This window comes from Somniosus microcephalus, chromosome 2, assembly GCF_052327205.1.
Source record: "Somniosus microcephalus isolate GS21.2 chromosome 2, FLI_Smic_1.0, whole genome shotgun sequence".
In the NCBI taxonomy this organism is placed as follows: Eukaryota; Metazoa; Chordata; class Chondrichthyes; order Squaliformes; family Somniosidae; genus Somniosus; species Somniosus microcephalus.
Genome location: NC_140988.1, coordinates 351,562,925 through 351,573,897, shown reverse-complemented (window position 1 = coordinate 351,573,897; position 10,973 = coordinate 351,562,925). Strand labels below are relative to the sequence as shown.

The 10,973-nt window shown below is 49.3% G+C and overlaps 1 protein-coding gene across 1 annotated transcript in view; it reads right to left on the bottom strand.

The window, feature by feature from the left end:
- Positions 1-349: 349 nt before the first annotated feature.
- Positions 350-10,973, bottom strand: part of LOC147123690 (trace amine-associated receptor 1) — a 56,329-nt gene continuing 45,705 nt past the window's right edge. The window contains exon 3 of the mRNA XM_085966940.1: positions 350-1,441. Within this exon, the coding sequence (XP_085823066.1) occupies positions 350-1,441 (1,092 nt within the window). The remainder of the gene's footprint in view (positions 1,442-10,973) is intronic.

Sequence of the window (10,973 nt, the reverse complement as noted above, 5' to 3'; positions counted from 1 at the left end):
TGTGGGGCCGGAGGAGATTACAGAGATAGGGAGAAGCGAGGCCATGGAGGGATTTGAAAACAAGGATGAGAATTTTAAAATCGAGGTGTTGCTTAACCGGGCGCCAATCGGGAGAGTTGTAAAACGGGCTGCCAACTCGCGATCGCCCATTTTACACTATCGCACAAAGTCAAAATTACCCCCAGAAGTTCTCCTGCTTGCTATTTTGAGGAAGATGTTAATCCTTTCAAAAGAAACAAAATGAAAGTGGCAGACAGCGGAATGCCACATAGATGCTGTAACGCAATCACCGCTACCACTATATGACCCAAGCTGGCACAGTGCACACATCCTCACCGTGTCTACACCCTCAGTGCACCAACCCCTGTGCAGCATCCCGCTTGATGTTGGCTAAATCAAAGTTCTGCAGAGATCGGGGAACGCAGATCTTACAGCCGATGATGAGGAGGAATGCTTGTCTGAATGACCTGTTGAAAAATCCGTAGAGAAATGGGTTCATGGAAGAATTACTGTAGCCGAGCCAGACCGACACCTCCCAAGTCGCTCTGTCTATCTTGTAACCCAAGAAAGGATCAATGATATTCGCTGTGAAGAAGGGCAACCAGAAGACAAGAAATGTGCCGATAATTATCCCCAGGGTTTTAGCTGCCTTTCTTTCCCGTTTCATGGATTGTTTGTGTGCCTGAGCCGTTACTGAACCTGAGGCACATCCCTGGACTTGGTTCTCCATTGCGTCAATCTGAATCGCCTGTTTTCTAGCTGCCCTGTAAATCTTCCAGTATGCCGCCAGCATCATGAACATGGGCAGATAAAAGGCGATTAGAGACGCACAGACAGCATAGGCCCTGTTCACCACGAGCGCACAGCTGCCATTGGCCAGCAAGTCCGGATCAATGCCCGATCTGTGTAGCTGCAGCATTATTTGGATGAACGATATAGTTGCGGGGACCATCCAGCAGACGAGGAGCAGAGCGGCCACCCTGCCGGGTGACATCTTGCAATTATACACAAGAGGGTCACAGACGGCATAGTAGCGGTCCAGGGCAATGCAACTCAGGTGAAGGATGGAGGCGGTGCAGAACAGCACATCCAGGCTTGAATGGATTTGACAGAAGATGGATCCAAAGTGCCAGCATCCTTCAATGGTCCTGATCATACTATAGGGCATCACCATAATCCCGACAAGGAAATCAGCTATGGATAGTGATAGCACAAAGGCATTGGTTGGAGACTGCAGCTGCTTGAAGTAGACAACCGCGAGCACCACTAGGAAATTGCCAACCATTGTGACTGTCACAATCACCATTATGAAGATGTAAAGGCCTATCCTGACTGTAGGTGTCTCCATTCTCGATAAGCATTGATCAGCTGTTCTCCAGCCCGATGAGCCAGTGACATTGAATGAACTCGAGACGTTCTCCATGCTTTGAGATACTTCTACCTGGGGAAAAGTGGAGATATAATCAGAAACCACATTTACTGTCAAACATAACCTTTTTAGCTGGTCCTCTGGTATCTCATCCTAATGACATTCTTCATCTGCTATTTATTCCTTCTCAGGATGTGGGCATCACTGAAGACAGGCAGTTATTGCCCATCCCTAGTTGCCCTAAGAAGGTGGTGGTGGGCCTTCTTAGAACGTCAGCAGTTTGATCCAACTGAGTGGCTTGCTAGGCCACTTCAGAGGGCCGACATTGTAGTCAACCAGTGGACTCACACATAGGCCAGACTGGGTAAGGACGGCAGGTTTCCTTCCCTAAACAGCATTAATGAAACAGTTGAATTTTTACGACAGCTCATGGTCACTTTTACTAATGCCAGCTTTTTATCTCCAGGTTTTTTTAAACTAAATTCAAATTCCCAAACTGTCAAGGTGGGATTTGAAATGATGTCGAGTGGATCATTAGTCCACTAATATAACTACTATGCTACCACACCATGGTGAGTGTTGTCAGTTTGTTGACGGTGTGGTTACAGCTGAGCCCTATTCCGATATCCATGTGCATTTTCCAACATGGATCGATGGACAATGGCCAGGGGTGAGAACCCTGACTGACAGATCAACGGAGGATGCAATCACAACTGCTCTACACTCAGCACTGAATCACTTAGATGGTAAGGAGACCTACATCAGAATGCTGTTCATAGACTACAGCTCAGCATTCAACACTATCGTCCCCAACAAGCTGGCCACCAAACCCAAACTCTTGGCCTGAACACTTCCCTCTGCAACTGGACCCTGGACTTCCTAACAAACAGACCCCAGTCTGTCAAATTAGGTAACCACACCTCCCCACCCCTGACCCTGAACACGGGGGCCCCACAAGGATGTGTGCTGAGCCCCCTCCTCTACTCCCTCTTCACCCACGACTGTGTGGCTGTTCATGGTTCCAACACCATCATCAAGTTTGCGGATGATACCACGGTAGTAGGCCAGATCACCAACAACGATGAGTCAGCCTACAGGGAGGAGGTCCAGCATCTCGTGAAGTGGTATGCCGATAACAACCTGGCCCTTAACATCAAGAAAACCAAAGAAATCATTGTGGACTTCAGGAAGTCTAAAGGCAGAAGTCACACCCCCATCCACATCAATGGGGCTGTGGTGGAAAGGGTGGACAGCTTTAAGTTCCTCGGAGTCCACATCACGGAAGACCTCTTCTGGTCCCTCAATACCTCCTCTCTGGTGAAGAATGCCCAGCAGCGCCTATATTTCCTAAGGAGGCTGAAGGGATGTAACCTGTCACCCCTGATCCTCTCTAACTTTTACCGCTGCACAATAGAGAGCATCCTGACAAACTGTATCACCGTATGGTATGGCAGCTGTAGCTACTATGACCGGAAAGCCCTGCAGCGGGTAGTCAAAACTGCCCAACGCATCACCGGCACCCGGCTACCAACCATAGAGCACATATACCAGAAACGCTGTTTACGGAGGTCACAGTCCATCATCAAAGACCCTACCCACCCCAGCCACAGACTGTTTGCCCTCCTGCCATCTGGGAGACGCTACAGATGCATTCGCACCCGTACGACCAGATTTAGGAACAGCTTCTTTCCCAGGGCTGTCATCCTACTGAACTCCACAAATAAACTCTAAAGCCTGCACATCTGCCAATGCACTTTATTATGGTTATGTTTATGTTAATGTATTACAAGCCAAATGTATGTTGAATGTTTAAATGTCTTAATCTAAATGTACACTCTCGGGGAGCCGCAAGCCTACATTTTGTTGTACTGCACTTGCGCACTAACAATGACAATAAAGTTGATTTGATTTGATTTGATTTGATCTTTGCCCTCATGAGTCCGAGGCCACTGAAGCCAGTTGTAATACCGAAACTGCTGCCCTTGCCGAAGATGTGTGTGGATGTTGAGGGAGGATAGGATCATGCTTGGATGTGATTCCTCCCCCCGCCCCGCATCCCCCCTCTCACCCCCCACCCCGCCATGCTGATTTTTGGAAGGAAATAGGTTCATAACTTAATTTTATGAGAAACTGGCAGGAGGGTCAGTAACCAGAAGCCACAGATTTAAGACAATTGGCAAAAGAACCAGAGGGGAGAGGAGGAGAATTTCTTTTACGCAGCGAGTTGTTGTGATCTGGAACGCACTGCCTGAAAGGGCGGTGGAAGCAGATTCAATAGTAACCTTCAAAAGATAATTGGATAAATACTTGAAGTGGAAAAGTTTGCCTGGGAATTTAAAACAAAATTCAAGAAAGATCCAGACATCACATCCTGGATCTCAGTCATTTTAATCATGGCAAATCCATCCTTTGAAAAGGTGGTCGCACTGAATTGAGATCAAATAGGACTCACAGCTCTTTTGAGTATTGTTTAAAGTCAGCCTGCCTTTCTTGGAACTTCCTACCTAACAGCGCTGTGGGAGTGGTGGTGGGCAGAGGGGAGGATAGGAGAGACGATCAAGGCCGAATGTAGCCCTCAGCATTGCTGTGGAGCCGATCATAGGAACATAGGAACAGGAGTAGACCATTCAGCCCCTTGAGCCTGTTCCGCCATTCAATGAGGTATATTCCTTTATATCCTTGGCTAGTAAACATCTATCGATCTCAGATTTTAAATGATGAATTGAGCTCGCATCTACTGCTTTTTGTGGGAGAGAGTTCCACACTTCTACCACCCTTTGTGTGAAGAATGTTTCCCAACTTCTCTCCTGAATGGCCTGGCTCTGATTTTAAGGTTGTGTCCCCTTGTCCTGGACTCCCCACCAGTGGAAGAACTTTCTCTCTGTCTACCCTGTCAATTCCTTTCAAAATCTCAATCATTGTACCCTTTAACCTTCTATATTCCAGGGAATACAAAGCTAATTTAAGTAATCTCTCCTCATAATCAAATCTTGGCACCCTGGTAACATTCTGGTGAACCTGCGCTTCACTCCTTCCAAGGCCAATATATCCTTTCTAAGGTGCAGTGCCCAGAACTGCACACAGTCCTCCAGATGTGGTCTAATCAGGGCTTTGTACAGCTGTAACAAAACGTCCTCCCCTTTATATTCTAGCCCGCTAGTTATAAAGACTAACAGTCCATTAGCCTTTTAGATTATTTTTTGCACCTGACGACTATATTTCAGTGATCTCCATACATGGACCCCTAAATCTCTTGGGCTTCCACTGTTCCTATCTTTTCACAATTCAAGTAATACTCGGATCGATCCTTTTTTGGTCCAAAAAGGATGACCTCACATTTACCTGTATTGAAATCCATCTGCCAAAGTTTCGACCACTCACTTAATCTATCAATGTCTCCTTGTAATTTTATGTGCCTGCCTACAGTACTTACTATGCCACCAATCTTTGTGTCATCGACAAACTTGGGTATATGGCTCTCTATTGTGTTATCTAAATCATTAATAAATATAGTGAATAGTTGAGGCCCCAGCACAGATCCTTGTGGCACCCCCACTTCCTTCTAGCATGAATACATTCCCATTATCCCTACTCCTTGTCTTCTACCACCTAACCAATCTCCTAACAAGGTCAATAATTTGCCTTCAATTCCAGGAGTTTTAATTTTAGCTAAGAGTCTCTTATGTGGAACCTTATTGAATACCTTCTGGAAGTCCATATAACCTACATCCATAGACATTCCCCTGTCTACTACTTCAGTTACCTCCTCAAAAACTTCAATTAGGTTTGTTAGACATGACCTACCCTTTACAAACCCATGTTGGCTCTCTCTAATCAGCTCAGATTTCGCCAAGTGCTCAGTCACTCTGCCCTTAATTATAGCTTCCAATAACTTCCCTACAATAGGTGTTAGACTAACAAGTCTATAATTTCCTGGTTTCCCTCATTCACTTTTCTTAAATAATTGAGTTACATTGGCAATTTTCCAATCTAAAGGGACGATTCTTGAATCGAGAAAGTTTTGGAAGATTATGGCTAAAGTATCTTCAATTTTCTCACCTACTTCCTTTAAAGCCCTGGGGTGGAAACCATCAGGTCCTGGGGATTTATCACTCTTTAGTGCCATTATTTTTTCTAATCTTTTTTCTTGCTTACATTAATTTTGTGAGTTCCAGTCCTGGGTGGAGTTCTGGTCCTCCTGGCTCCACATGAAACTTTTTTTTAAATTACTTTTTGTTATTATCAACTTGTTAGCCCACATCCATGGCCGAAAAACCTGAGGAGAACAGACTTTTCAACAAATAAGTAAACACCTCCCACACACACACCTGCACACATATCTACAAACATCTCCGGCCCACACACAAACACCCTACACGTATATACCCACACACAAACCCATCTCCGCACACAAACCCATCTCCACACACAAACCCTTCTCCACACAAACCCATCTCCGCACACAAACCCATCTCCAAACACAAACCCATCTCCGCACACAAACCCATCTCCGCACTAAAACCCATCTCCGCACAAACCCATCTCCGCACACAAACCCATCTCCACACACAAACCCATCTCCGCACACAAACCCATCTCCGCACACAAACGCATCTCCGCACAAACCCATCTCCGCACAAACCCATCTCTGCACTAAAACCCATCTCCGCACACCAACCCATCTCCGCACACCAACCCATCTCCGCACACCAACCCATCTCCGCACACAAACCCATCTCCGCACACAAACCCATCTCCGCACTAAAACCCATCTCCGCACAAACCCATCTCCGCACACAAACCCATCTCCACACACAAACCCATCTCCGCACACAAACCCATCTCCGCACTAAAACCCATCTCCGCACAAACCCATCTCCACACAAACCCATCTCCGCACTAAAACCCATCTCCGCACACCAACCCATCTCCGCACACCAACCCATCTCCGCACACCAACCCATCTCCACACACAAACCCATCTCCACACACAAACCCATCTCCGCACACAGACCCAATTCCACACAAACCCATCTCCACACAAACCCATCTCCGCACACAAACCCATCTCTGCACACAAACCCATCTCCACACAAACCCATCTCCACACAAACCCATCTCCACACAAACCCATCTCCGCATACAAACCCATCTCCGCACAAACCCATCGCCGCACACAAACCCATCTCCGCACACAAACCCATCTCCGCACAAACCCATCTCCGCACAAACCCATCTCCGCACAAACCCATCTCCACAGAAACCCATCTCCGCACACAAACCCATCTCCACACAAACCCATCTCCGCACAAACCCATCTCTGCACACAAACCCATCTCCGCACACAAACCCATCTCCACACAAACCCATCTCCGCACAAACCCATCTCCGCACAAACCCATCTCCGCACAAACCCATCTCCGCACAAACCCATCTCCGCACAAACCCATCTCCACACACAAACCCATCTCCTCACACAAACCCATCTCCGCACACAAACCCATCTCCGCACACAAACCCATCTCCACACAAACCCATCTCCACACACAAACCCATCTCCTCACACAAACCAATCTCCGCACACAAACCCATCTCCGCACACAAACCCATCTCCACACAAACCCATCTCTACACACAAACCCATCTCCACACAAACCCAGCTGCGCACACAAACCCATCTCCGCACACAAACCCATCTCCACACAAACCCATCTCCACACACAAACCCATCTCCACACACAAACCCATCTCCACACACAAATACATCTCCATACACAAACCCATCTCCGCACACAAACCCATCTCCACACAAACCCATCTCCACACACAAACCCACCTCCACACACAAACCCATCTCCACACAAACTCATCTCCACACACAAACCCATCTCCACACAAACCCAACTCCACACAAACCCATCTCCGCACAAACCCATCTCCGCACAAACCCATCTCCACACAAACCCATCTCCACACAAACCCATCTGCACACAAACCCATCTCCACACAAACCCATCTCCGCACACAAACCCATCTCCGCACACAAACCCATCTCCGCACACAAACCCATCTCCACACACAAACCCATCTCCACACACAAACACATTTCCACACACAAACTCATCTCCACACAAACCCATCACCACACAAACCCATCTGCGCACAAACCCATCTCCACAAAACCCATTTCCGCACACAAACCCATCTCCGCACAAACCCATCTCTGCACAAACCCATCTCCACACAGACCCATCTCCGCACAGATCCATCTCCGCACACAGACCCATCTCCGCACAAACACATCTCCGCACACAGACCCATCTCCGCACAAACCCATCTCCGCACACAAACCCATCTCCGCACACAGACCCATCTCCGCACAAACCTATCTCCGTGCACAGACCCATCTCCACGCACAAACCCATCTCCGCACATAGACACATCTCCGCACAAACCCATCTCCGCACAAAAACCCATCTCCGCACACAGACCCATCTCCGCACAAACCCATCTCCACACACAAACCCATCTCCGCACACAAACCCATCTCCACACAAACCCATCTCCACACAAACCCATCTCCACACAAACCCATCTCCGCATACAAACCCATCTCCGCACACAGATCCATCCCCGCACAAACCCATCTCCGCACACAAACCCATCTCCGCACAAACCCATCTCCGCACAAACCCATCTCCGCAGAAACCCATCTCTGCACACAAACCCATCTCCACACAAATCCATCTCCGCACACAAACCCATCTCCACACAAACCCATCTCCACAAAAAACCCATCTGCACACAAACCCATCTCCACACAAACCCATCTCCGCACACAAACCCATCTCCGCACACAGGCCCATCTCCACACACAAACACATCTCCGCACACAGACCCATCTCCACACAAACCCATCTTCGCTCACAAACCCATCTCCGCACACAAACCCATCTCCGCACACAAACCCATCTCCACACAAACCCATCTCCACACACAATCCCATCTCCGCACACAGACCCATCTCCACACACAAACACATCTCCGCACACAGACCCATCTCCACACAAACCCATCTCCGCACACAAACCCATCTCCGTACACAAACCCATCTCCGCACACAAACCCATCTCCGCACACAAACCCATCTCCGCACACAAACCCATCTCCGCACAAAAACCCATCTCCGCACACAGACCCATCTCCACACACAAACCCATCTCTACACACAAACCCACCTCCACACAAACCCATTTCCGCACACAAACCCGTCTCTGCACAAACCCATCTCCGCACAGACCCATCTCTGCACAGACCCATCTCCGCACACAGACCCATCTCCGCACAAACACATCTCCGCACACAGACCCATCTCCGCACAAACCTATCTCCGCACACAAACCCATCTCCGCACACAAACCCATCTCCGCACAAACCTATCTCCGCACACAGACCCATCTCCGCACAAACCCATCTCCGCACATAGACCCATCTCCGCACAAACCCATCTCCGCACAAAAACCCATCTCCGCACACAGACCCATCTCCGCACACAGACACATCTCTGCACACAGACACATCTCCGCACAAACCCATCTCCACACACAAACCCATCTCCGCACACAAACCCATCTCCACACAAACCCATCTCCGCACAAACCCATCTCCGCACACAAACCCATCTCCGCACACAAACCCATCTCCGCACACAGATCCATCCCCGCACAAACCCATCTCCGCACACAAACCCATCTCCGCACAAACCCATCTCCGCACAAACCCATCTCCGCACAAACCCATCTCTGCACACAAACCCATCTCCACACAAATCCATCTCCGCACACAAACCCATCTCCACACAAACCCATCTGCACATAAACCCATCTCCACACAAACCCATCTCCGCACACAAACCCATCTCCGCACACAGACCCATCTCCGCACACAAACCCATCTCCACACACAAACCCATCTCCACACAAACCCATCTCCGCACACAAACCGCACACAAACCCATCTCCGCACACAAACCCATCTCCACACACAAACCCATCTCCACACAGACCCATCTCCGCACACAGACCCATCTCCGCACACAGTCCCATCTCCTCACACAAACCCATCTGCGCACAAACCCATCTCCACACACAGACCCATCTCCGCACACAGACCCATCTCCGCACACAGACCCATCTCCACACAGTCCCATCTCCTCACACAAACCCATCTGCGCACAAACCCATCTCCACACACAGACCCATCTCCACACAAACCCATCTCCGCACACATATACAAGAATCCTTTCACAAACTGTCACGAATATAAGATATCCCGCCCTCCCCTCCCACACACACAGCCCTTTCCTATTTCTCTCTCTCTCACTTGTGTACAAAACTCTCCCGCACAAAGACACGTTAAACCTCCCCCATTCTCCCTCACACACAGACGGATTTGTTTGATACTGAAGCTCCCTCCGTGTGTCTGTAGCTCAGAGCTGTGATGTGATGTGAGAGCTCTGCTGTCCCGGGTCTGACGGCTATAGGAGTTGCCCCGCTCCAATATTGCGACCAATGCCAACTCCCAGCCGGGACCTGCCCTGTACCGGGATCCCAGAGCAAGAGAAACAAACTCTTACCTGACAGCAATTCATCAGAAAATGCCTCTCGGTTCTGCTGGTGTCCTTTGCGAGTCTTCAGCGAGAGAGAGAGAGAGAGACCCGGCACATCGCCTGTCTAATGCTGATATGTAAATATTAGAGGCGCTGCTCTCTCAGATGTTAACTCACGGATGAAGAGGTGCGAAGTGCGGACACCACCTCTAGCTGGTCTCAGCTCCAGCTCCAGCCGCACCACAAGCCCCAGACTCAACCCCCAAACCAACTCCAGCTCCAACCCAACCTCAAACCACCCCCCAACACCAACCCCAACCCTAACCCCAAAACTAACCCAAACCCTAACCCCAAACCCCACACCCCAACCCTAACCCCACACCCCAACCCCACACCCCACACTCCAACCAAAACCCCCCAACCCAACAACCCCTCCAACCCCCAACCCCAGCTCCAGACCCACCGGCCCAGACCCACACCCAGCTCCAGCTCCAGGATTCAAGGGAAGGTCAAGGATGAAGGTCATTCAGAATGCCACGGTTCTATATCTGTGGACTCAGCATGAGATGGATGCCAGAATGGTTGATGGCCTGTATGCCGAGGCCCTGAGGTGCTGACAGCAACTAGAGAGGATTGCCTCAGTTTTGCCTGCTGAAGCTAGTTTTGCCTCATCTAGGTCTTGCTAGCAGACAGGCAACTTGAGAGACATGCATTAAGCTTTGAGTCAGTAGAGAAGGCAGTGCGTTAGATGATACATATGGAATCTCACCCTGTACTTCTGGAATATATCACCAAGGGGTAGAATGTAGATAGTGATGAGGGGGCACCAAGGTTGAACACCTGGGATGCACCGGAGGTGATCATGCGAGCAGAAGTGAAAAAGCATTGTGCGCAGTAAATGTCCAACCAGGAGAGAGCAGTGCCCCTGGTGGACTGCTGGGGGAGAGATGCTAGAAGAGGATGGAGTGGTTGAAAGTGGCAGAATGATTGAGGAAG